Source organism: Vidua macroura, chromosome 19 (assembly GCF_024509145.1).
Source record: "Vidua macroura isolate BioBank_ID:100142 chromosome 19, ASM2450914v1, whole genome shotgun sequence".
Classification (NCBI taxonomy): Eukaryota; Metazoa; Chordata; class Aves; order Passeriformes; family Viduidae; genus Vidua; species Vidua macroura.
Window position 1 is genome coordinate 1,501,383 of NC_071589.1, and position 26,539 is coordinate 1,527,921.

Consider the following 26,539-nt stretch of genomic DNA (forward strand, 5'->3'; position numbering starts at 1 on the left):
TTTAAAACATCCAGGGGAAGTCCCAGTGGGAGAAAAGTTGTGGAAGCAGCTCTGGATCCCCGTGCAGACACACAGATGAGCTGCTGGGTTCATTTCCAGGCTGCAGGGGCACCGAGGACACGGTGACATGAAAAATTCAGAGAGGAGGAAAACATTCTGCTGTCCAGCAAACAGGGCTCCACACGGCAGAAAGGCAGCAGGGGAGGAGGTGGCCTCACTCTCACAGATGTTTTTTGGAGGAAACAGATTCACTTAGGACTCAGGTCCAGAAAAATGTCTGTGAAATGTCTGCACTCTACTTGGGTGGATTTTGTTTTGAATTTTTTTTTTTTTCTGGGAAATGGGAGAAGTTGGCAAGTGTATGGACACTGCACAAAGGCAGCAGTTTTCCAAGTGAAATTCCCCTGCTGCTCTGTTCCTTTTGGGCAGAATCTGTGCTTTCATCTCAACCAGCCCATGGTGCAGAGGAGGCAAGAGGGCTTGGGGCAGGTGAGTGCACACTGATCGTGCATTGCTCTTCACGGGGACACTTAGGGATGGACAACAGGAATGTGTGAACCCAAGGCTTGGACATTCTGCTGCTCCTGCAGAGAATTTACCCTTCTGATTTCATTTTCAGGCCATACCTGAAGTGGCCACCTCCTTGGTCTTTTGCCTCAGCTACTGGACCTCATCACTGCTGTGGGGTCTGACAGAGCCCACTGCTGTCTGTTCTGGCTCTGCTCCCAATAATTGAAGTTCCTGCTTTGTTAAATCCTTTCATATCTGCCCACTTTAATATCTGAACACCTGGGAGTTATAACTGCAGCTCAACAGGGCCCTGTGCCTTGGCTGGGCTGATGAAAGACCATTTTTCCAGCTTGCAGAGAAGGAACAAGGTTTCAAACCCCTGCAGATAGTTTGGACTTCAATTTTAGCATCTGGGCTCAGGGTTAATCTTTACTGCCAGTGCCCTCAGCGTTAGAATTGTGACAGAGGGCACTGGGACCCTGCCTGGGGACCCCTCAGTGACCAACAAAATGAACATCAGTAGAGGAGCATCCTCCACCCCTCAGGGATAGGGATTTCCTGCCTCAGGAGCCTCCCCAACACCTTGCCTTGCCCTCTGAGTGCCCCCAGAGGTGCCCCCAGCCCCAGCTCACAGCCCTGAGTGCAGGGAGGTGTGAAGGTTTGCAGAGCCCCACAGCCCCAGAGCCAAGGGCCAGCAGTGCCCCGGAGCCTCCAGGTTCAGAGAGGATTCATGAGGAATGTGGCACACGGAGAGGGCAGCTGGAGCATCGTGATGGCCCAGTTAAAGAACCCCCCAGACTGGTTTTGTGTCCCTGAGCATGGGGAGGGCACACTGCGGGGGGTGAAGGTGAGTGATGCCGCCTGAGCACCTGGCACAGCCCTGCAAGTCCGGGGTGAGTGCCAGTCCAGCCCCAGCCCTGTGGGACAGCTCCAGGGGATGTGAGGCAGCACTTTGCTCTCCCCATGATGGCTGTGCACAGGAAGCAGCACCACAGGATCCCGGATTTCTCCCGGATCTGCTGGTGCCAGTTTGAATCATGCCCAGGAGCCTGTGGCTGAGCCGGGCTCGGGTCCAGCTTTGCTCCCTGCTGGAGCCTGTGGGGACAGCCAGCCTCTCTCCATCCCCTGGGGACACGCTCTAGACCTGCCTTTCTCTGCTGTTTTTTTGCAGACAAGCCACGAATGAACAACATCCTCACTTCAGCCACCGAGCCCTACGACCTGTCCTTCTCCCGCTCCTTCCAGAACCTCTCCCACCTCCCGCCGTCCTACGAGTCTGCTGTCAAGACCAACCCGAGCAAATACTCATCTCTGAAGAGACTCAGTAGGTGTCAGCTCCTTTCCTTCCCCCTGTTTCTGGTTTGCTCCCGAGTAAGGAATAACCCCTTCCCTCAGCTGGGCACTCCCGGGTTGGCATCTCCAGCAGTGACTCCTTTGGCTCTCACTCCCCAGCAGGGATGGGTGTGAATTCTAGTGAATTGCTCAGGTGGGACTTTTTGCCTTCTGTGCCATTGGCTATCCTTAAGTTTGAGGTGAAGTCCCCAAGGTCCTATGAGGTGTCTTTTAACCCAGTTTAGGAGAGAAACTTCTGGGCTTTTGTTCTTTTTAAGGAGTCAAAGGGTAACTTGTTTACTCCATCAACATTCCTACAACTTTGGTTTTGGCCAGCTGTGCAACCAGCCCTCCACATTTCCCACCCCAAGCCCAAGGTGGGCAGAGCTCCTGGAGCTCTGGGTTTGTTTCTCTGCTGCCCCTGGGCGCAGGAATGCCGAGGTTCCAGCGCTGTGCTGAGCTCTCCCTTGGCACGAGGCACGTGTGAGATGCAGCACATCATGTGGGGAGTGAATCTGTAGAAATTCATTTGGAGAAATGGAACTAGAAACAAGTTTCAAAGGGTGGCCTTGCAAATAAGACTAGGTACTTGAAAGAAATAGAGCTGTGAAAGGTGCATTGTAGTCGGGCCATCGAGGGGTAATTTTAGGTGATTGGCTTTAAGGCATTTACAGTGTAGTATGGCAGGCCAAGAAACGCTTATAATGTATTGCAATTAAGAAATAGTTAACTTCTAATTGCGATGGGGTGAATTATAACATCTGTATTGTCTCACCCTTCACATGAGACTAAAAATAAAATAGAAGTTTTTAAAATGCCTCTCAGTTAGCCCGTCTCTGAGCCAAAAAAGAACCTAATCCAACAACATTCCTGCCAGGCTCCGTTCCCCATCCCTGGCTGTGGCTGGCAGCCCTCTCAGAGCCAGCAGCCTGGAAAATGTCTGTCTGGTGCTGCCTGAGCAGCTTGTTGGGTGTGACACGCGGCCCTTCCGCCTCCTCTGACTCCTCTGAGATGGAGATGAGAAGCTCTTCCACACCTGGAAATGTTCCTCCTCCTCCTCAGCATCACCGGAGGCACGGCCTGAGTGAGCTTAGAAGCATCTTTGAAATGAAATCAGCTCCCTGAAAGGTTTAGCCATGGCAGCAAAAGGCTGTACAGACCTGTACCAGGGTCACAGGTGGGGAGAGGGAAGGAAAAGGGATTTTTTTATCCTCCTGATGGACAAAACATTTTAAAGTGTAGCAAACGCTGCATTTTTAGGCTAAGGAACAACTTCAAACTCCTTCCAAGCAGCTGGTTGTGCCACCTCTCTAGCAGCCCTCAGAGCTGTAAACCTCACATAAGCTGGTTTAGCTCCTGCTGGCAATTACCAGAGCCAGGTGTGAGCATCCAAGCACATCTCCATTTGGGATGTTCTGTGCTTTAATTACATCTATTTAGAGTCACATGGGCAAATCCTGTGGAACTCCTCTCATCCAGAGCAGAGGCCAAGTGCCAGAGTGGTAATTGCTTCATTCCCACTCTGCAGCCAGCCTCCAGCATCGCTGCTGAGCTCTGCACACCCAGCCTGGCATTTCCAACCTGGGCAAAAACACAGAATAAAAGTGCCTACAGCTCCTGGGGCCATATGGAATTTCCCCCGCCCTCAGGCTTCCTAGAAGGTGATTTCAAAGACACGAGAGCTCGAGGCCAGGAGAGCTGCTGCCTGACATTTGCAGTGAGACATCCTTCCGAGAAGTGTTGGATGGTAAAAAATAAAGATTCGTTCCTGCAGTGCGAGCTCTGGAGAGCAAACCCCACGAGCAGGAAGCCAGCACAGGGGAGCTGTGGGTGACCTCACGCCTTGGGGCTGTGTGGGCTCTGGGGAAGGGGTTGGCAGCAGCACTGGTGGCACAGATGTTCTCAGCTCCTACTTCTGGGTGTGAGGGAACCAGCCCCACCTCCTCACGGAGCTGGGCTGTGCACAGGGGCCTGGCAGCAGCGAAGGGAAGGTGTGGGACAGGGGATGGGGACGTAAGTGAGGGACGTGGCCCAGCACAGGGTGGTGACAGCCCTGCAGGGTTTGGCTGAACTGGGTATTGCTTTTAAAAAAAATCTTAAACACATGTGGAGTTGCTTCTTTGAATTACCGGTAGGTTGAGTCAGGTCGTTGCCGCTGCTGCAGGATTCCAGTGATCTATCACGATACAGCTGCAGTAGCCAACATCCTCTCTGAGCCCTCAGCATTTCTCTCGAAGCCAAAGAAAGGAGGGTGAGTGTGTGGGGGGTGTGTGCTGCATTTCAGAGCAGCACAGAGATCATTTAAGATGCAGGAGCAGCAAACCGAGCAAGAAATGTTCCATGGGATAAATTCTATTCTATCAACCAAGGCTGATCATAAAAATGGGAAAGGAAACCTTAGGCAGGTGATTCAGTGTCTCAGAGACCACCAAACCTGTTTTGTGATCACATTTACAAATATTTAAATGCGGTAATTAAAATGTGATGAGGTCACTTATGGGCTCCAGGGAACGGCCATGTCTAAGGCCAGAGGTGAGGTGTGCGTGTTCTCAAACGGGGACCTCACCTGCTCGTGTCACCCGCCCTGTTCTTTCCCAGGGTGACATTTGAAGGATGTGACAATTTGAGAAGGTGACATTTGGGAATTTCTCCATAACTCACCTCTCATGTAAATCATGGGGTACCACGGTCTGGCCTCCACATGGGGGAGTGTGGGGTGCACTGTCCCCACGCCTTTCACACTCCTCGGCCTGCCACAAGCCCTTGGTGACACCACCCACCCAGGGCTGTCCATGCCTGTGGCAGACGGTCCCTCAGGTGTCACCGGGAGGCAGCTCCAGGGCCTGGGACAGCACTCTGACCTTTCCAACCTCTCCCTTTCCCTCCCCACAGCTGACAAAGAGGCTGACGAGTACTACATGAGGAGGAGACACCTGCCCGACCTGGCAGCCCGGGGCACGCTGCCCATCAACGTCATCAAAATGTCCCAGCAGGGCAACCACCGGGACAGGCCCCGCCGTCCCATCAGGGCCATGTCCCAGGACAGAGTGCTGTCCCCTGAGAGGATCATGCCCGAGGAGTTCAGCATGTCCTACGAACGGATTCTCTCGGACGAGCAGCTGCTGTCCGCGGAGCGCCTGCACTCCCAGGACCCGCTGCTGTCCCCGGAGCGGTCGGGCTACCCCGAGCAGTCCATGTCGAGGGCATTGTCACACACGGATGTCTTTGTGTCAACACCGGTCTTGGATCGCTACAGGATGTCAAAAATGCACTCCCATCCCAGTGCCTCAAATAACTTGTACAATACCTTGAGTATGAACCCGACCTCGGCCAAGCGCCAAGCGTTCGCCTCGCGCCGGCACAACACGGTGGAGCAGCTGCATTACATCCCCGGGCACCACCACCACTACCGCACCGCCAGCAAAACAGAGGTGACTGTCTGACACGACCCAGTGCATTGTAGATACTCCTTAAGGACTGGGGTGGCCACAGCACCCCGTTCTGCAGTGGCCTTATAGGCCAAGATAACCTCTACTAACTCAGTGTCTGCAAAGACTTCTCTGACAGTCCCACCCACGTTGTTTTTAAAGCCACCCCTTCATCAGCGACACAGGAAGAACTGAAGCAGCAGTCAGACACTAGTGAGGGATAACAGAGGAAATTTCCTGATGTGCATCAGTTTCTGTCAAAGAAAGCCATAGTAACCGATGGCTCCTTCCAAGGGCTCACCTGCATTATCCCATAGTTTCCATGAATTCTGGACTTTTCAGTTGCTCCAAGGAGAAGCAGCCTGAGACAGGGAGGAGGAAATGCAGCTCCCCCAACCTGGCAGGAAGGGGCCTCGTTCTTGGTCCTCATGTTTGGCCTTTCTGTAGCAAGTAGGGAAGTTCTGGCTGCTGGGGTCACCCCCAGGCTGCTCGACACCCGTCAGCACCCACACATCTGTTTTTGTCACCCTCGGAGCAAATTCGAGGGCAGACTTTCCTATGGGACTGGCAGATCTAGGGTCAAGAATAGCCTGGCTGAGAAATAAAGTTTTAGTTTATACTAAATATACTCATAAGATAAAAACATACTAGTGCCTACAAATCGCCTGCTCTCTCAGTGTAGGAAGTAGTGGGGTTGATGTGTTCAATAAGCACAAATATGCTGAAATGCTTGTTAGACCCTTTTCTCCACCCATTCTAGTAGCTTGGTGTCTCCAACATGTAAATAGGAAGGAGGAAGAGGGTTTCTCTTCCTCCAGCTTCTCGCCACTGCTGAACATGAAGCACCAGAAGCCGTTCAGCTCCACACTGCTGACCTGTGCTGGGGGAGGCCCCGACCCACCGAGACCCCCACAAGGCAAGGCTGCCACGCCTGTCACCCAGCCTGGATTTCTCCCCAGAAGTTTCTTTTCCTGATAGCATTTTCCATGGCCCAATTCCCCTGTTTCTGAACGTTTTCTCCTCCCATTTACAGCCTAGAACTCCATATGTAGCAGATCTTTTTCCAGCCCTTAGCAGAGGCACAAGGCTGAGGGTGTCTGTTTACCGAAAAGCAGGTCGGTAACTTTCCGTGGTTTTCTCTCCCTGCAATGGCCTCCCAAGAAAACCTTCCAAATTCCAATTCCACTGAGTCCCAATCCTAACCATGAAGACAGTTACATTTCATGCATATAAATTATATATCCAGCATAATTATAATTAATGGGCATGTTGTATATCTGATATAACGCTAATTAGATACTGTATATTTGTAAAATCTTTAAAACATAGACTCGTGGGTCCAGAATTTGCGAGGGTTTTACCTTTGGCTTTCCAGACAGATTGGGCTTTGCTTTGGTTTTTTGTTAGATTTGGATTTGGATTTTATTTTTTTTTTTGTTGTTTGTTTGTTTTTAACCCTTTGATTTGTGTTCCTACCAAATTCTGTAGAACCGACTCCCACCGGAACACACTTCTGCAGCCAGGAAAGGGTCTCAGAGGGTTTGAAGGCCAGCCAGAGCTGGTGCTGGAGCTGTGGGTGCTGGACACTGTCCCCGGTGTGCCCTTGAGGCCCCAGCACATGCACACACCCCGTGGGTCAGGGCAGGCACGCTCCCTCCTTGGGGTGAGATGACGACTGACTTCAGGCTGTGAGCACATCCCCTGCACTCCTCTTCATGTCCCACATCCCCACGCCAACTCTTTTCCTACATGATTCATCATTGGGCATCCCTGAACTTTGCTCTGCCCTCCTCCCTCCCCTCAAATACCTCCCACCTCCTGGCCTTAATGACATTCCCAGCCCAGCTGTGGCAAGTCCTGTAGCAAACAGTGATCGTAGGGCGTGAGTCTCCTGTGGAGGCTTTGGTGCAGCACCAGGTTTGTCTGGTGCAGGGCAGGCAGGAGGAGCATGTCCTTACCCCAGTGGGACTTACAGCTGGGCCTCAGTGGGGTGTCCAGGTGGCCTTTCTCTTTCCCAGGCTGTCCTGGAGCTGGTCCTATTTCCAGAGCTTTATCCTGCCCCATCTGATGGAGCCTGTGTTGAGAAGGACTCCATCAGTGAGAGGTTACTGGGGCTTTGTTTGACGGAAACTGAGCTGGGAGGGAATAAATAAATAAATAACAATCTCCAGGGTCAGATCCTGCAGCCTTGGGCAGAATCACTCTGGGCAAGAACCAGAACTGTCTGTGGATCAGGGTGGCAGTCCATGGCACGGGAGGCATGAGAGAGAACAGGCTCACACCTCGTCTCCTGCCCCTTCCCTTGATAGACACTACTCTCCCCTGACTACCTCCAAGCTCCTCGGCTCAGTCCCTGGATTCTTCCTCCCAGAAGACAATCCCTGTGAAAACATTGCCCTGCTGACCTTCCCACAGGCCAGAGGTGGGACTCGTGTGAAGAGAAGAGAAACTCTCCCGGCTGATGGGGAGCCAGCCCCTGCTGAGGTTCTGGGGCTCTTCCACTCTCTCTTGGCCCAAGAAAGCCAAGGAGATCTGAACACTGTGGGAGAGCAGAGTCCACTGTGGAGTCTCCAGGAGCTGTGGTGGCAGAGTTGGAGGAGAGGTGACGGTGGGAGGCTGTGGGTAGGTGAACACTCCTCTCTCTCCATGTCCATAGCTGTGTGTCTCAAGCTCTAGTCCTCATCTAAATGTTCCATTTGTGAGCTAAGAAGTTGCTGGACCAGATGCAAATTTGGAAAATTTTCATTCACGTAGCCCGTGCCGATGCTGAGCTGGGCCATTTGACCTCTGAGTCTTCTGTTGTGGCTAACAAATATCACAGGCCCTCTGCTGACGTGTCTTACCTGGGCAAGAATCCTCCAGAGAAATCCCAGCCTCATTTCCTTGTCTTTTTTCCACCCACTCAACTGTTTCAAGCAGATGTGTCCCACAAGGATCCTTTTTAGGCCAAATCTCTTCAGGGACTCTGCCACCACCACAGAAAATTTTCAGCAAATTTCCTTGGGAAGGAACTGTGCCCTGGATACCACCTGGGCACCATGTGTTCCCACAGCTCTCTCTGTGTGCTGGGATGGGTTGGTGGATGGGGCAATGGCATTTCAGCACACACAGGTGTCCTTAGGTCAATTTTCTCCCTTATTCCTCCTGAGAATTTGTCACTGAAAGAACACTTGGTCTGGGACCGAGTGTCATGACCCACAGCCTGGTCCCCAGCACTTCAGTTCCCCGTGGTCCTCGTGTGATGACAACAGGAATTTCCAGTTCTGTGGAGGGATCAGACCACAAGGTCTGTGAAGTGCTTTGAGACCCTCTCACAACAGAAGCTGTAGAGCAGCAAAGTGTTTTTGTCAATCTTGTTTGTCATTGTCCTGACGCACGGTGCGTGATGTGCCACAGTCCACTCTGCCCAGAAGGAGAGTGCTGGGGTGGGATTGCCCAGATTCCCTCTGCTCTCCTCCTGGTCAGGGTCCTGCAGCTCCAAGGGATGCTGTTCCCTGCACTGGGACCTTCCTGCTTCCTTCTCCTCGTGTCTGAGTCACCCACAACATCCCGCACTCAGGAGAAAAGCGGGAAGCAGCCACATTCCTCTGTACAGTAAAATATAACCTGCCTTGATTAATCTCATATACTCTGAAGAATTGATCTGTATTTTCTCCACCCCCAGGTGCAAACAAACACCTGGGGAGTGTCCAGTTCCCAGAGTGCATGTGCAGGGACTGGGGGAAGGGGATGTAGAAAAGTTTATAGTATTTCCTACAAGCTGATAATTATTTGCATTCCCTGAGCAGCAACACATCCTGGATGGCTGCAATGGGTTTTATACAATTCTCTGTGTATGTGTATATAGATATAAATATATATATATATATATATACATACATACTGTAAAATGCAATCAACACGTTCTGACTGCCCCTGTACCAACCGAAGCTTCCAAACTGTGTTGAATCATTCTTTGAAATGTGGAAAACTATTTTTAATGAACCACACACAGCACCACACGGAACAGAAACTTTGTCATAAAAAGCCTTCTAATGCCAGTGAATCGTGTTTTAAGGAAAAAAAAAAAAAAAAAAAGAAATATTTTTCAATGTTTTAAAGTTCCTTTTATAAATGATGATCTGTTACTTGGGGATGGGGGTGGGTGGGAAGAAACAGAGACAGTTGTCCAGGAGTAAGCCCTCCTTCCCTGGCCTGGATTTAATTTCTGTCTGCTGAGCCTGGCTGGCTGCAAAGCTGCTCCCAGGAACCTGAGCTTCCCACATGCACATTTCTGTTCTGTCAGAAGCATTCCCACCAGGAATCTGCAGGAGCTTGGCATCAGGTTTTTATAGTTCCTGGTAGCTGGGAAGACACCCTCATCTTCTTCCACTGCCACAAACAAAATCACCATGGAAAAGGGTAACTTTAATTGTGCTTGAGATACGTTCTATTTGTGATCCTTTTGCCATCTTCAGCTCATGGAGAAATAGCTTGTCTTAGTTTAGTTTCAGATTTACTGAAGTTAAGTTAGTTTAATTTCCAGATTTAATCTGGAAGGAGGGGCTCTGCTGAAATACCTTTGGCACGAACAGATTTCGTGTTCAGGTGTGTTTCAGCTGAGTGAAAGAAGGGAAATGTGTGAGAAAGGGGCTTAAATATTTTCCTAGCGAGTGTTGTTAGCAATAAGCCCGTGTTGGGGCTGCTCCTTGGGGAACAGCCACTTCTGTGCTGTGTGTCCACAGGCAGGTGGGAGAAGGGATCATTCCCAGCCCTCTCCATGGTGAGAGAGAGGTGCCCTCCCCGAGCCCAAATCCCAGCTGGGAAAAGGGCTGGGATTCCCAACCCAAGGGTGAGGGGAGAGTTGGATGGGGCTGCCCGAGCGTGTCGGTGTTAATCTGAAAGAGATCTCTGCTCCCAGCACCCCGGGTCTCCACCGTGGCCACACCGTGTCCAGGAGGTCTCCGTGCCAGGAGGTCTCTCTCCATCCCAGGAGATCTTCATCCTTGGAGCTCTCCATCCCAGAAGGTTCTCCCTCCATCCCAGGAGTCTCTATCCCAGGAGATCTCTCTCCATTCCAAGAGGTCTCCATCCCTGGAGGTCTCCCTCTGTCCCTGGAGGTCTTCCTCTGTCCCTGGAAGTCTCTCCCCATCCCAGGAGGTCTCTGCCCATCCCAGGAGATCTCTCCCATCCCAGGAGGTCTCTCCCCATCCCAGGAGGTCTCTCTCCATCCCGGGAGGTCTCTGCCCATCCCAGGAGATCTCTCCCATCCCAGGAGATCTCTCCCATCCCTGGAGGTCTCTCCCCATCCCGGGAGGTCTCTCCCTATCCCACGAGGTCTCTCTCATTCTCGGGAGATCTCTCTCCATCCCAGGAGGTCTCTCCCCATCCCAGGAGATCTCTCCCATCTCAGGAGGTCTCTCCCTGTCCCGGGAGGTCTCTCCCTATCCCTGGAGGTCTCTCCCCATCCCAGGAGATCTCTCCCATCCCAGGAGATCTCTCCCATCCCAGGAGGTCTCTCCCCATCCCAGGAGATCTCTCTCCATCCCTGGAGATCTCTCTCCATCCCAGGAGGTCTCTCCCATCCCTGGAGATCTGTCCCCATCTCGGGGGGTCTCTCCCCATCCCAGGAGATCTCTCCCATCCCAGGAAATCTCTCCCATCCCAGGAGATCTCTCCCATCCCAGGAGGTCTCTCCCCATCCCGGGAAGTCTCCCCCATCCCAGGAGGTCTCCATCCCACCCCGCTGCCGGGAGGAGCTGCTCCCCCTGACCCTCTTCTCCGCTGCCGCTCCCGCCCGCCCGCAAACCCCTGAGACATTTTTGTAGCAAGAATTTCTTGGCTCTGAGAAAGACACTTCTTACTGTAATATTTTTAGTTCGGGGGACAATATTTCCTAAGAGGGGTTAAGTGGATATTTTTGTGCTTTAGCCCAGTTTATGGATTCCATGTTTATTATACAGTAGTACTGAAGAGGAAGTACATTTGTATCTGTAACTTTGCACAGACTCTTGGTTAACCATTAAACAAGCTTCAAGATGAGCAGTATTTGACTGTTTTTCTCCGTATTATTCTTGTTGTTATACTTACCTGTAAAAGCACATTCTGTATGTACTGTAAACAAAAATATTATCAGTTTAGTAAAATTTAGAGTCTTAAGGATTTTTCCACTTTTGTCAGTAACAACTATTTATGGATTAAAAAATAAAGGCAATTTCAACATATAAACTGTTTCTTTTTGATATCTATTGGGGGGAAATAAAAGCCATTTTCTTGGCAGCCTTCCCAATCTTTGTAACCAGCGTTTGAAAGGTAGATACCTGTGATTCTGTGTGTAGTTAAATAGCATCTATTAAAATGAATGCTGCAAGGTCTGCAAGACTCATTATTTTTATGTATTTATTTACTGCATTTCATCATCTTGCCAGGAAAAAGCAGGGGGAGCAGAGAGACATTACCACTTGCTGTACAATTTTGTCTCACAAGCCTAGAAGATTTTATTTTAAAGTTGCCCTTCCTTACGTTTGCCTCCATAAACCATGATATTGTCTCCATCTAGAAAGCCTTGAATTGCAAAGTTGGAGCCTGTGGAATGTCCCACGGTGGTGAGGCTTCTCACAGGGGTTTTGCTTTTGCCCTTGGCAGTGGAGCACACGCAGGATTTTCCCCATCACCCTTCCAGGATGTGAAAGCTCCAAGGAGGTCAGGGTGGGTCTGGCTGAGCAGCCCCCACTGCCACCCCAGAGGGGTCAAACTGCATTTTCATTTCTGGCAGCTCTGAACCTGGGCTTCCTTAACACTCTGTCCAGCTGGGAAACGTGGCAGGGATATTTTCCTTGTCTTTTGTGAAGGAAATGTAAAATTTCATATTTCACAGTGCTGGTGCCCCAGGGATCCTTCCCACTGCTGCCTTGTGTGGGGCAGAGGTTGTCACCTCTCCACCACTCACTCACCAAGCCCCGAGCTCTGTTTTCAATCTTTGGCACATTGGGATTGCCCAGCGTGGTAAAAAAAAAGGCTTCAGGATGAGCTGACTGGGACCTTTCAGTGCCGGAGTGGAGCCAACAGGAAAGGTGGAGAGAAACTCCTTACAAGGACACAGGGAATGGCTTCACACAGAGAGACTGGGTTTAGAGGGGTATTGGGAACAAATTCCTCCCTGTGAGGGTGGGCAGGCCCTGGCACAGGGTGCCCAGAGCAGCTGTGGCTGCCCCTGGATCCCTGGCAGTGCCCAAGGCCAGGCTGGACAGGGCTGGGAGCAGCCTGGGACAGTGGGAGGTGTCCCTGCCATGGCAGGGGTGGCACTGGATGATCTTTCCTGTCCCCTCTAACCCAACCCAGTTTGCAATTCACTTATTCTGTATCTTTCTGTTACTTTGCTCCTCAGCTTTGGTAGACCAAACTTAAGTAGATCAAACTTAAGTAGATCAAACAAGCTTTGAGGAGCAGCACCCCACCCTCATCTTCCAGGGTGGGTCCAGAGGGAAGGCATGGCCCTTTTGTAGCCCTTTGGCCAGGCTTGTGGTCTCCTGTGTGAGCAGAGCTCAGCCGTCAGGCACAATCTGCACTTCCCAAGGAGCACATGGACCCAGCAGAGTTAATTAAAATGCGTTTTTCAGGGAGAAGTTTTGTTTTGCCTGGCAGTTCTATTCATAATTGCCCAATTCTGTGTAGCACTAATAAGTGGGGATGGACCAACGGGGAATTCGCTAATTTCCCCACTTCCCATAAAAGTTATTGAGGAGAACGTCAGGATTTGGAGTGTTGAGAGCAAGCGGTGACAAAGATGAAGCTGGGACTAATTCTTACCTCCAAAGCCAGTAAATCCCATTGTCCCAACCCCTGTGTTAATTATGTCAGCACTCGGGTGCAGAGCTCACTGTTTGCTGAGCAGCCCTCACTCAGGCCACCTTCACTGGCCCCACTGGGTGACCTTCTCAGCCTCTCTGCTGGTGGCCCCAGGTGGCTCTGGTAGCCTGGGCAGCCTGGCACCACCCCTGGTGAGGGCAGGACATCCCGAGTGTGACCAGAGGGACACTTTGGTGGCTGTCCCAGGACGGGAGGAGCCCCTGGCCAGCACCAGGGCCCTGGGTGGTGTGGTGGGATGTCCCAGGCTGAGCCAGAGCTGTGGTTCGGTTGATGAGGAGGTGTTTGGTCAGAGGTTGGATGTGGGAACCCAGCACATCCCTCTGGCTGCCCTGGCTGGCTCCAGACCCTGGCAGGGGGCTCAGAGACCTTGGCACAAAGACAAAAACGCCTGTGGCTTCCATTTTAGCCCGTGGGAAAAACTGCCAACTCTGTGTGAGGAATTACAGCCACAAGGGTTTGAGTAGTGTGGTAGGTGAATTAACACAGGGTGAAAAAGTAGAATTTTGGGGTTTTTAGAATGGGGTTCAAGGTACAAGATTTGGGCGTGTCCTGACCTCCTTCTCCTTCTCCTTGCCCTCCATGTCTCGCTGTGCTGGTGACACTTTTCTGTTGGTTTAAGGCACAGACACACTGTCCAACATCAATGACAGACATTGGCACGTTATTGTAACCACGGCACACGGAGTTTTTGGTATAAAATGTGAACACTGCCCTGAGGGCAGACAGAATGCCATGGCCGAGCTGCTGGACAGAGCTCAGCAGGGCAGAGAGAGAATGTTCTAGATAAGGGAAAATAAACACCCTTGAGAAGCTGATCCTGCACATTCAGACTCCTCCTTTGGCTGCACAGGCTGGGAAACGAGGACTTTTACACTCTTGGGGTCATCCCGACACCCAGACCCTGAGAGTTGGACTTGATCTCAAAGTCCTTTCCAGCCTGATTAATTCTGTGATTCTGTGATCCCTCCCTGTGCTGACCAGAGGGACAGGCTGAGCTGTGACCCAGCAGGAGCCTCACTGGGGGCCCAGAGGCAGCAGAGAGCAGGAGCAGCTGATGGACGCTTATCTGGAAGGATGGGAATGATGGGATGGGTGTGGAGGCACCTGAGGAACAATAAAACTGGATTTTTGTCCACTGTCACTCCTACAGCAGGGGCCTGGTGTCACCTTGTCACAGCAGTGCTGGCACAGAGCCGTTCCATTAGCAAAGCAGCAATTCCTCTGCCTGGGAAGGCTTGGGATGCTCACACCTGAAAAAAGACAGGACTGTGCCCATTCCTGGAATGACAGAATGCAGGAAAACTGCTGGGAGGCCCCAAAGGTGCTGCTGAAGTGAGAGTGGCCACTCCATCAGTCACAGCAGCCCTCCCACTCTTCCTGGGCCCCAGCAAAACCCACAGGAATGTTTCTCAGGCCAAGGATTAGCTCTGCTCCCAGTTGCCTTGGAAAGGTGCTGGGAAATGATGAGGAAATTAAGGACTGCAGGGTAATTAGCATCTGCCAGTGTGGGGTTAAAAAAGCAGATCTTGTCAAACAAACTCCAACCAATTCTCTAAAGTTCTTCCAGCTGGGGCTGGCAGGATGGTGGGGAGGTGCAATGAGCTTCACCTCTCCCACACCACTGGGTCCCGTGCTGCTGGATAATCTGAGGGAGAATTTTACCACTGCACAATAAATAAATAATAAAGAAATAATATTCATTATTATTATCCATTATGCTGGATAATCTGAGGGAGAATTTTATCACTGCACGATAAATAAATAATAAAGAAATAATATTTATTATTATTATTATCCATTATGTTGGATAATCAGAGGGAGGATTTTACCACTGCACAATAAATAAATCTGAGGGAATTGGTGTCAAAGGGCTGCAGCAGAGAGCACCTGGAGGAGCTCAGAGAGGGGTTTCACCCTCTGAAGTGCCACCTCAAGTGGTGTTTGGGCACTCAGGACAAGGCCACACACACTTTACAACACTGAGCTCAGCAATCCAGCAATAAGAATGAAATTGTCACTGCTATAAGTTTCAGGAGACGCAAAAATTTTGGGATGAAAAGAGCAACAAAAGAGGGAAATTCAGAGTCAGGCTGGGCTGGGTCCTTTGAAGAGGAGGTGTCCTGATGCCACCAATTCTCTCAGACCTGCAGGAACCAGAGCAGGACTGCTGGGGTGGACGTGGATGTCCGAGTGGAAAAGCATTCCAGCTCAAAACGGAGTTGGGGAAATGCTTTTCAGTGAGGTTTTTACAAAGCTCAGCATTTTAATTCAAAGTGAGATGCTGAGGTGACAGGGTCACTGCATATAAGCACTTTTAGGGGGTGAAAAGTGGAGGGTATTGAACAGCTCTTTAATCCAGGCTCAGAAGGAACAGCTGCTGAAAGCTGGGGCCAGGTCCACTGCCGTGGAAAAAAAATCTGTCAAGGACACACAGAATTGGGGAATGTGTGCCTTCAATAAATGCTGGGAGGCTGCCAGCACTGCCTTATTGCCACAGGGATCCTCTGAACAGGAATGCACCTTTCCCCCAGCTGTTTTCCCAGTCAGAACCCACAGCCCAGCCTGTGACTTGCAGCTCCCTCCAAAGCCGGGGGCGTTTTCTGCCCATGGAGGAGGGATCTGTGCCCACGAGGTGCTTCTGCCCCAGCAGTCACACACCTGAAGGCATTTAATAAAGAATGGGGTTTGGAAGAGCTTTCAGGAGCACTTCCACTCCCTGCAGAGCAGAGGGGACGTTGGAAGGAGAGACCTCGGGAAGTGACTCACGCCAGGCACAGAGTGAGTCAGGAGCACTCTGGGGATACGACGCAGCTCCCCATCCTCTCTCCTTCTCCAAATGCCAGCTAGCAGCTCTCCTGTTCTGCCTCCAGCTTTGGGAAGCACTTTTTTGTTGTTATTTATTTGAATTTGAACCTCAGGGCTGCCGACAAAGCTCGGCCGCTGCCAAAAGAGCTTCAGCTCCGCAGAGACCACGGGCTGCTGGGGGGCTGAGGGGAGGGCAGGGGACAAACCTCACAGGTGACCTGCAGATGCGTCCCTGTCACCCAAAGGTGGCCAGGAAGGTTCGTCTGCTCACCTTGCTGCCTCTCCTTGCTTGGCACAAGGCTACATCAGGTCAGAAATCAGCTCAGGGCTGGCTCAGGGCGCTGCAGGTGATTGAGGGTCACACTGCTGCCCCAGAGCTCCTCAGGAGCTGGCTCTGCTCGGGGACTGTGCAGGGTTATGTGGCAGTGCCTGTAGTGATCCAGACAAAGCTCAGGAGCTCAGCACTCATTTTGTGAAGAATTTTTTCCTAATATCCAACCTAAACCTAATGCAGCCTGAGGGCATTCCTCTCCTCCTGTCCCTGTTCCCTGGAGCAGAGCCCGACCCCCCCTGGCTGTCCCCTCCTGGCAGGAGCTGTGCAGAGCCACAGGTTCCCTCCTGAGCCTCCTTTTCTCCAGGCTGAGCCCCTTCCCAGCTCCCTCAGCCCCTCCTGGTGCTCCATCCCCTTCCCTGGACACGCTCCAGCCCCTCCTTGTCCTTCCTGTCCTGAGCTGTCCCCAGCCCTGGAGGTTCCCCAGCAGTGCCAGCACAGGGGACGGGCGCTGCCCTGGCCCTGCTGCCACCCCAGGTGGCCTTGACCTCTTGCCCACCTGGGCACACCTGGGCTCTGTCAGCAGCACCTCTGTTGGGTACAACCCCCTGTGACAGCCCGAGCTGTTCCTGTGCCCCTCTGAGGGCCCTGCTGTGTCCGTGGGGCAGAGGCACAGCCCGGAGCCCACCAGTGCTGCTGGTTTATCTCGGATGCTGGGGCTGGCGTTTCCTGCCCTGATGGCTCTGTGTCTGCAGCCCTGGGGAGGAGAATCTTTCTCAGGGGGAACCCTGGCTCCCCTTGCCTCCAGCCCAGCTCCAGGGCCAGGCCCTGAGTCAGAGTCTGTCCCTGTCTGTCCTTGTCTGTCTGGGCTCTCTGGGGCAGCAAATCCCACCCATTGTTGTTCTCCCTCGCTGACCAGCCTGGTGCTCACAGCAGATGAGAGACAAATTCCCAGCCTGGTCCCGAGGGAGGATGCCTTTTCAGCTGGCCCTGTTTGATGGTGACTCGTTTCCAGAGGCCTTTTCTGTGCCATTCGTCGGGGCAGGGATGAGGCTGGGCAGGGCAGCTTTATCTCCACACACCCAGATGAAGAGCCCCTGTTATCCTGGTTGTACAAAGAACTGAGGCATGGCCCGGCAAGAGCAAATGTGCTGGTGCTTTCTGAGGGCTGGGTTTATGGAAGGAACAGATTTTTAGAAGATTTACCATCACACAGCACCTCTGGGCCCGCAGGAAAAGCCTCAGCTGCAGCTCTGAATTTGGAGTATTGCTGGAAATTATGTCCAGCAGAGAATGGGGCTGAACCAACAGCAGCTTTTGTGTGTGCATATCCAGTCAGTGCAAGGAGACCCAGCTGAGCCCCCTGGCAGCATCCACCCCATTGTTTCACTTCGAAACCGGGCAGAAACACTAATTTTGTGTGGTGGTTTTGGTTTGCTAATTTAAGATTTCTCTGATTTTGAGATTTTCCTGGCCAAAGCACCAAAGAATGTGGCGGGTTCAGTGCTGGCCAATCACCAATACACTTCCTGCTGTGAGAAAGGCAAAGCAGGCTCAAAACTCTAAAAGGGTATAAAGAAAATTTTATTAAAAGCAATTAGAAGGGAAAAAAAAAAGTAAGAATCCAAACAAACCCTTCAGAACACTTCTCCTCCCCCCACAACCTTTTCTTTCTCACTGACAATGTAAAGAAACTAGACCTAACATTTCCAGGCAGTTTACCACCTCTAAAATAGTTTTTCTGCAGTTCACTGAGGGAGGGAAGCCCTTGTTGTTAAGAACAACAGCCAGCAGCTCTTCCCTTCCCCGTGCCCAAAAGTGCTCCTGAATTTGGGCTGGGGCTCTACAGGCAAACCCAGGGCTGCCCTGGAGGAGCTCTGGTTGTGCAGAGTGAGGTGGGGACACAACAAATGTGAGCTGCAGTCGTGGATGGATCCTCTGGCTGCAGCACTGCTCCTGTGTTGGTGTCCCCTAAATGTTTTGGAGCTGTGTGGAATCACAGGAAATCGGTTTCTTTTTAATAGACACTCTTTAAGTGCAATCCCAGCTTCATCTGCCAATCCTCCCCTATTTTTCTCACATCAGCTCCCAGTTTTTTCAGTTTGATGCAGAATCTTTCCTGGAAACTGTCACTGAGTGAAGTTTGGGAAACATGTGGGAGAGCATCTCTGCATTCAGGAATGCCAGGATCCCACACCTGCCCCAGCCCTGCCTGCCCTGACACCACCCGAGTTCAATGCAGGCACAGCAGCACAGAGAGAAACTGAGGGAGCCTCAAATCCTGGGATATCACTGCAAACCAGCACCCAATTAGTGACAAAAACCCCACACTGCTCACCCAGGCTCACCCCTCGCTCTGTTCCAATTACTGTGCACTCAATTCTGGGATCCTCTGCCAGGAACCTTCTTGTTAAAGCAGCCACCTTTGCTATGGGGCTGCTCTGCTCCAGCTCCTTTGAAGCCCACTATAAATATTCAGATTAATTTAGGATTCTTTGGATCCCTGACTGCAATTCTGTAACAGGAGAAACCTCAGGCAGGAGGGCTGGTGTTAACCAGTGGTGCTGTGCTCAGGTCAGGGCTGGAGGCAGCTTCATTCCTGTATTCATTCCTCTGAACAGCACAGCCAAGAACTTTGGGAAACGAAGTTCTCACAGTTTTACCTGTGCCCTCTGGGGAGTGTGGAGGAGGCAGAAGAACCAGACAAGAACAGAGGGGTTGTCAGTGGAAGCCCTTGCCTGGTCTGTGCAGAAGCATGTGTGAAGATTTATATCCCAGATTTGTCAGGTGGGGTAGGACAGCAGACTGCGAGAGAACTCCAGCTGCTTTCTTATTTACAAGCCTTGCTTTTTATATCTTAAGCAGGTTTCGGACCAACCAGTACTGGTTTTACTCGAGTGGAACTGATCTTTAGACCATCCCAACAGAAACACCTCTGAAATGCACCTCGAGCTGGGTTTGAGCACTTTCCTGCTTTCCTGAAAGCCCTGCTGAGCTCACCCCACACTCACCCTGTGGGGTGAAGGGCAGGATCCTGTCCTGCATGTGCAGGATGCTCCTCAAACATTCATTAGCAACTCCCCAGGCACCTCCAGGCCGCGTTCCACAGGGATTTGTCCCCAAGCCTGTGATTTTGGACAGGCAAGAGCACTGAGGCTGTGAAGCTGTGGAAGCCCTCAGGGATCTGCTCTGAGCTCTGCCTGTTGGAGCTGGAGCAGGCACAGCTCTCACCTGCAGCCAGGTGCCTTCCTGGGCACCACAGATGTTCTTCTGCACTGTCACAGGGCATGGCCTGGAGGGGATAACACACCTGACCACGGGCAGCAGGATCTTGCTCCCCACATCCAGGTCCCACCTCGCCCTCAGGCACAAGGAGAATTCACAGGAAATTGGTCCAGGCTTGGCCCAGGCTGTGAGCTGGAGAACCGAGCTCTGCCTGCAAGCAGAGAGTCCAGAATGATTGCTGCGAGTGATAGCAGAGAGCGTTCGTGCTCATTAGAGACAAATTGCACTGCCTGCTGTGAGCAAAATAAAGAGGCTTTTACCCAGGGTTTCTTAGAGGCTGTGTTTGCACAGAAACATCCCCTCCGTGGGGCTGAAGAGCTGCTTTTAGTCTCCGAGGATGGAGTGGGTAAATGAGGACTGCCTGGGAATGGGGGTGGCCATGGGGTGATCTCCCTGTTGTGCCCCACTGGAGGGAGGTTGGCCTGGGGACACGCAGAGCTGGCTTTAAATCCAGCCAGCCTGTGGTGGACAGGCTTCACTCTTGGGGTCTGGGTGTCAAGGTGACCTCGGGACTGTAAAAGTCCTTTTGTTTCCCAGCCCTAGCAGCCAAAGGAGGAGTCTGAATGTGCAGCATCAGCTTCTCAAGGTTGTTTATTTTCCCTTCTCTAGAACATTCTCTCTCTGCCCTGCTGAGCTCTGTCCAGCAGCTCGGCCATGGCATTCTGTCTGCCCTCAGGGCGGTGTTCACATTTTATACCCAAAACTCCGTGTGCTGTGTTTACAATAACGTGCCAATGTCTGTCATTGATGTTGGACAGTGTGTCTGTACCTTAAACCAACAGAAAAGTGTCACCAGCACAGCGAGACATGGAGGGCAAGGAGAAGGAGAAGGAGGTCAGGACATGCCCAAATCCCTCCATCTTGTACCTTGAACCCCATTCTAAAAACCCCAAAATTCTACTTTTTCACCCTGTGTTAATTCAACCACCACACTACTCAAACCCTTGTGGCTTGTAATTCCTCATACAAAGTTGGCAGCTTTTTCCACGGGCTAAAATGGAAGCCACAGGTGTTTTTGACTTCTTGCCAAGGTCTCTGAGCCCCCTGCCAGGGTCTGGAGCCAGCCAGGGCAGTCAGAGGGATGTGCTGGGTTCCCACACTTCACCACCAGGGGAGTCTGGCTTGGATTTTGTTTTGATCTCCTGCACTACCACAGCCCCTGAGGCTGTTGAAGTGCTGGAGTCAGGTCACTGCAGCGAGGCCATCACCCATCAGCTCTCCCTGTCCCTCCAGGCTGCTTTCCAGAGCACAACCAGTTCCGTGCCACCTTTGTGCCCAAGCCTGCTGGCAGGAAAACAGCAGATCCTTGCTGTGGGTGAAGAGGGAGAGCCTCCAGCAGCAGCAGTCTCTCCATCTCCCCCAGCCAGGCCAGGCTATGTCTGACCTGCTGCCCCCCTGCCTGGCCCAGCTCTGAGCACTGGGACTGCTAACTCATGGTTTTCACCCACCCTGTTATGTTTGAAGGTATTTTTCCAAGGCAGCCTGGTAGCAGCTAATTGAGGAGATCAAAGAGTTCAAGAAAGGGATTTAGTCAAATGTTGGATTATCTGATTAATTGCCTTCCACTGCACGTATTTTTCCCAAGGTAAATTCAAGTAAGCACCTGTTGAAGAGCTTATTACTCACTGTCAGGGCTCTGGTGCATTGGAATTCAAAGGTTTTCTGTGCTGGAATCCAAAGGCTCTCCATGTAAAACAGGACAATTTCTCATTGTCTCCGCCGGCAGCCACCTCCTTCCTTTGTAATTAAATAAACACTACGTGGCCAAAACTCGCAGCCACCGCACCCAGATGTGTCCCCACATCCAGGTGTGTCCCCAAGCCTGAACAGCCTGCCCGGCTCTCCAGGACACCGTGGCTGCATCTTCCCATCAGCCACAGGTGTGGGCCAGTTTGCTGGGTCTCAGAGCAGGCACTGCCCTCACAGAGGGGCTCTTTGGAACAGAGGAGCCCTAAACCAGCTGATGAAGGGTTTTGGCGGTGGTGACGATGTGGGAATGGTCACATCACCCCTGGAAGCTCAGGCTGGTGCTGCCAGTGATGCCTCAGCTTTTAGCTTTTATATTTTTCAGATTCTCTGCTGCTTTAAGTGGGCAGTTCTGAGCTTCATATCAGGGGATGGTGAGCTCTCTGCACAGAGCAGGGAGACAAAACTCTGTCCTGCAGAACCTGGAGGGTGCTCTGGGGGTGGTGACTGCTCTGCCCCTCACAGAGGAGGACAGCAGTGACAACCTGCTCTGCAGAGCAGAGGGGTCACAGCACACGGAGCAAACCCAGAGCAACTGTTCCTCAAGGTGGTGAGCACGGCAGGATCCAGTTCACATCTCACACAGGGTTTTTTTTTTTCGGTTTCACTTGTGCTCCCTGGTGTTCCTGCAGAGAGGTCTGGCAGGGCTCTGCAGCTGACGCAGCCCTGAGCACAGCTGATCCCAAAGTGCCAGCGCTGACCTGGATTTAGGGGTCAGAGCAGCACCGTAACTCACCGTGACTCAGCAGCAAGGGAGCCAACTCTGCTCTGAGATGTTCCCAGAGAGGAGAGGCCCAGGGCAGGGAGGTGACTCCAGCCCCTGGGGACGATGGGCTGAGGCCATCCACACACATTAGAGGGATGACAAAGAGGGAGCGAGTGCAAAAAAAGAGCCATAAAAATGATTTGAGGGTGGAAGAGAACACTTTGAAGTGAAGGATTTAAAACCTCAACCTGTTTAGCTAATTGAGGAGACACTTGAAAGACAATGTGCTCACAACACGGAGCGGCTCAATGTGGAAAAACACCAAGTTCTGAAAGGCTTCTCAATAAACTGGGAAAAGCAACAGGAGCAGGGGCTGGGAGCTGAAGCCAGGCATATTCAGAGGGGGAAAAAATATGCAGATCTTTCCCAGGAAGGATGATACAGGAACAAGCACCCATAGAACTAATAGACTCTCCCACTCATAATTATTTAAATTATCTTTAGTATATGTTGTGTCCTTGGTCCAGCATGGTTTCACCCACCTCTCTGCTCCCTGGAGCAGCTCCAGAGCACTGCTAGAGCATCCTCAGCTCCCCAACAGGTCTTGCAGAGAGAGATGTTTATGCTTCAACTCCAGCTGACCCCACATGCTCCAGGACTCCCCTCACACGTTGTCCTGGCCAGTCTTTCCAAGGGGAGGTTGATTTCCTGTGGAATCTGAAATATTGGGTAACCAAGTGCAGCAACGGCCTGGGGAAGCACCAAAATCCTCTCCAGGGCTTTAGACGTGGTCTGCAGCCATCTCCTGGCAGCTCTGCACCTCCCAGTGAGCAGAGCAGGGCCTGCCAGCCAGCCCACATCCCGCTCCTTCCCAGTGCAAACGGGCCTTTAGAAGATCTCTCCGTGGGCTGCCCTTTCCCTCGTGTCTTGCTGATCCATCTCCCTGAAATCCAGGTTTTTTTCTGCTGCAGGTTTAACCAACAGAACAACTCTGCAGCAAGACTGGGAGCATTTGCTTGCTGGCTTGTTTGAAGATGGGTGTGGGCAATGGAATGCCTCAGGCTGTTCTCTTTTCCAGGGAAGAGCCAGCTGCATCTTGATTTCCCAGTGCAACCCTTTTGGTTGCCACGATGTCTTTGAGATCATACATTATTAAAACAATTATGAATATTTCTTATGCATGTACCTGTGTGTAACACAAGGGAGAGCTGGAAGGGTTCAGCGTGGGTTTGAGGATGGGGCCACAAGGAAATTTTGGAGGAACCCTTGTGGTTGTCGTGCTGGGATCAGCTCAAAACAAGGCCATGGATGAACCAGCAAAGGTGATGGCCAGGCTGGGGGGAAGCTCTCACTCACAGCAGTCTCAGCCTATTCTTTAGACACAGCTTAACATTAAACCAGACATGAAATGAACACTGTGTGCCCGTGGAGGGCGCAGAGATGGCTCCTGACAATGCACTTCTTCACTCTCATCCTTTGTCAGTGTTCAGAGGTGTTTTACTGTTATCTGCATCAACTGCTCCATCCTCCTGCCTCCTGGCACTGCTCCCAGATGCAGAGGTCAGCTGCAGTCGAGGAGATCCCATCTGGCACTCAAATGTCTCATTAATTTGCAGAGATGCTGCCTGTTGCTGCCCCCACCCCGAGCAGCGGGGCTGACCCTTGGCTCTGTCACGTGCCACAGGTCCCTGTCCCTCCTGTCCCACCTGCCCAGCCCAGCTCAGCAGCAGATGCTGGCCCTGACAGCCCAGATGTCCCTACACCAAACAAGCTGGGGACAAATGACTCCCAAGAGGGGACAGAGGAGGAGAGTGGCCTGGAGGATGCAAGCAGGGACAGGAGCACGGGGCTGTGGGCAGGCAAAGCTGGCACCTGGGCTCGCTGACCACCAGGCTGAGCTGGCCTCTGTGATCTCCGGGTGGAGCCACGACTGGTTCCTCTAATTAGCCCTGATGCCTTCAGTTTGGGTTTTCAGATTTCCCAGGCTCTGCACTGCACTGGGAAATAACTCTGAACTCCACATGAAGTGTCAGCCAGCTCTCCTCACAGCTCAGGCACACACAACAATCCTTTCCCAGCCCCACAACCAAGGACAGCGCTGCAGCTCCAGCCCCAAAAAGTGCAAACAGCAGGGAATGGAGGAGAGCAACCTGGGAGGGTGGGACTGCATCACCTGGAGCTGGAATTGGGCAGTGACCCCCAGTGTGGAAATGGAGCAGAACTCATAAAAGTGTGAGAACTCGTGACTCTGAGTCCACCTTGGGTGCAGCCCTGGCTGGGCTCTTGTGCTGCCCAAGGTGTGTCCTTTGAGGCCTTTTCATAAATCCCTGCTTTATTCCTTTACCTCTGTCCAGCCTCTGCTCCAGGCAGCCTCTCCAGGCAGCAGCCCCAAAATCACCTTCCCTGATCTGTCAGGCAGCCATCCCCACCCACTCCCGCTGCATTTCCCAAAGGAAAGTTTTATTTCCTTTATCGTTTTATATGTTTTATTTATAATTAGCATATGATGCATTTTGAAATGAAATGCTTCCCCTGGACTAAGCCCATTATGCAGTTACCTTTGTCAGCCCAGCCTGGAATTACATCTTTTGTTTCTTTGACCCAAGTCCTACAAAGCCTCAAAGTCTGGCAGCAATTGCCTTTGCTGGCCTTTAATCCAGCATTAATGGCCTTTCATTCACGTTCTCCTCATCCAATTTGGCCATCCCTTGTGGCCTTTTTATCTGGGGGCTTTGTAAATTCCCAGGGGATCTCTCTGGGAGCCAAGGGCACTCCAGCATGGAGCCCAGGAGGTACCAACACCCTTGTCTGGCTGCAGAGGGAGGGATTCATCCCCCTGCTTTAGGGAACAGAGGTAAACATCTCCCATGTGCAAAGTTCACCTCAGAACCGCCAGACTCTGCTGTCCATCTGTCCAAAGCAGGGATTAGAGCTGAGCACTTGCCATGGTGGGACCTGACCCAGTGGGAAGGATTCCCAGGACTGTAATTTTGCCTGGTACAGGCTCTCTCCCACTGCTCTCAGCTTCCCTTAGCAATTCCCCACATCTTCCAGCTCTGCTTTGTGAAGAATTCTTTTTTCCCCCTTTGCAGTTGTTCTCCATTCAATTTTATTTGCAGTTGCTAACACCATCCACCCTCCAGGCTTTTTGTCAGAACTGCCTCTCTGCTTGTGGCTTTTTTACTTCCCGACACCTTTCTTTAGAGAATGTTTCACTTTTGTTCGTTTTCGTTTCCCCCTCCACAATTTTCTATTCCTAATTATCATTAACTTGGAGAACTTGCTCCTTTTGAAGAGCAGATAATTAATTTCCAGGGCTGACGTCTTTCTCCACTGTAATCAGATCCACATCCTCATTCCCTCGTGCCCTGTGTACTGCCTTTTTGTGCTGGGAAGTGAGGGCTGATCTCATGAGGCTCTCAGCTCGTGGCCCCCAGCACGTCTCCTGGCACTGGTGCTCTGCCAGCTCCTCTCCTCTCCCTCTGATTTATGCAACCAGCCCTGGGAAATGCTCCCTGCAAGGGAGGATCTCACAGGGAAGGGCACAATGGGAGATTAGGGGGCAGGAGTGGCAGGAGGGGGGCTGGAGCCTCACAATTTCGGTAACAAGTGGAAGGAAAATGCCAACAAGAGTTGGTGAAGAGTTGATAGACCCCAGACTCTTGCTGTGATCCAAGCAGGGAGCAGACTAAGGGTGGATTTGATGATCTCAGAGGTCTTTTCTCATTCTATGAGATAAACCCTTGGATGGATCCAAAGCAGCCACAGGTGACTTATCCCACTGTCACAGGGTTGGTAAAGGAAGGCACAGAGGGGATGCCCTCAGAAATGAGCCTGGAACCATCACATCCCGAGCCTCAGGGGTCCCCAGCTCCTCCAAAAGCTGAGCTGGGCATGGGAAGCCTCTTCCTCCTTGGCCCCTCACTCTGCCCAGGGCAGCCCTGGCTCCCCTGGGCCATGGGGGAGCAGGGAGGGTGGCACAGCTGGGACAGGCAGAGCCTCAGGACAGATGGAGGATGTGGCCTCAGGCTGGGCCAGGGCAGGCTCGGGGTGGGCACCAGCAGGAATTTCCCTATGGAAAGGGGGCTCAGGGATTGGAAATGCCCAGGGAGGTTTGGAGGTGCCCAGGGAATTCCTGGGGGTGGCACTCAGAGCTCTGGGCTGGGGACGAGGTGGGGCTGGGGCACAGCTGGGACTGGATGGTCTTTGAGGTCTTTTCCAACCTCAGGCATTCTGTAATTCTGTGATTCTGTGTGGTTATCCTGAAAATGCCCTGAATGTGCCAGGGTCTCTAGGGTTGCTGAGCTGGACAAAACTTCCCTCACAGATATGAGCCACTTTTCCTCGTGTGGCTTTCATCAAACCTCCCACAGTGCTACGAATATTCTGTTTTTTCCCAGGTAGTGTTTCCCACAGTGAGGCTGCAGCACTGAACCAGCCCTTCCCAGGAACCAGAGGGGTTCAGGCACTGGGGCTGTCACAGCTGACAGCTCCCTCATCCCAGCTCCCAGTGGATTCCCAGGAACATTGAACCAAAATACCAAATTCAGGCTCAGGGTTTTGCCTCATGGCTTCTGGCACTAATCAAGATTAATGTTTTAGGAGCTT

General features: G+C 52.0%; 1 protein-coding gene across 10 annotated transcripts in view; it reads left to right on the forward strand.

The window, feature by feature from the left end:
- Positions 1 to 11,623, forward strand: part of SHISA6 (shisa family member 6) — a 165,904-nt gene extending 154,281 nt beyond the window's left edge. The window contains exons 6-10 of one of the 10 annotated variants that reach the window (XM_053995007.1): positions 1,682 to 1,834; positions 4,735 to 10,409; positions 10,449 to 10,488; positions 10,547 to 10,823; positions 10,921 to 11,623. In XM_053995007.1, the coding sequence (XP_053850982.1) occupies positions 1,682 to 1,834; positions 4,735 to 5,285 (704 nt within the window). In that variant the 3' untranslated portion in view covers positions 5,286 to 10,409; positions 10,449 to 10,488; positions 10,547 to 10,823; positions 10,921 to 11,623. Of the gene's footprint in view, positions 1 to 1,681; positions 1,835 to 4,734; positions 10,824 to 10,920 lie in introns of all 10 variants that reach the window. The other 9 variants (XM_053995000.1, XM_053995002.1, XM_053995005.1 and 6 more) reach the window with 9 other exon arrangements.
- The last annotated feature ends 14,916 nt before the right edge of the window (positions 11,624 to 26,539 follow it).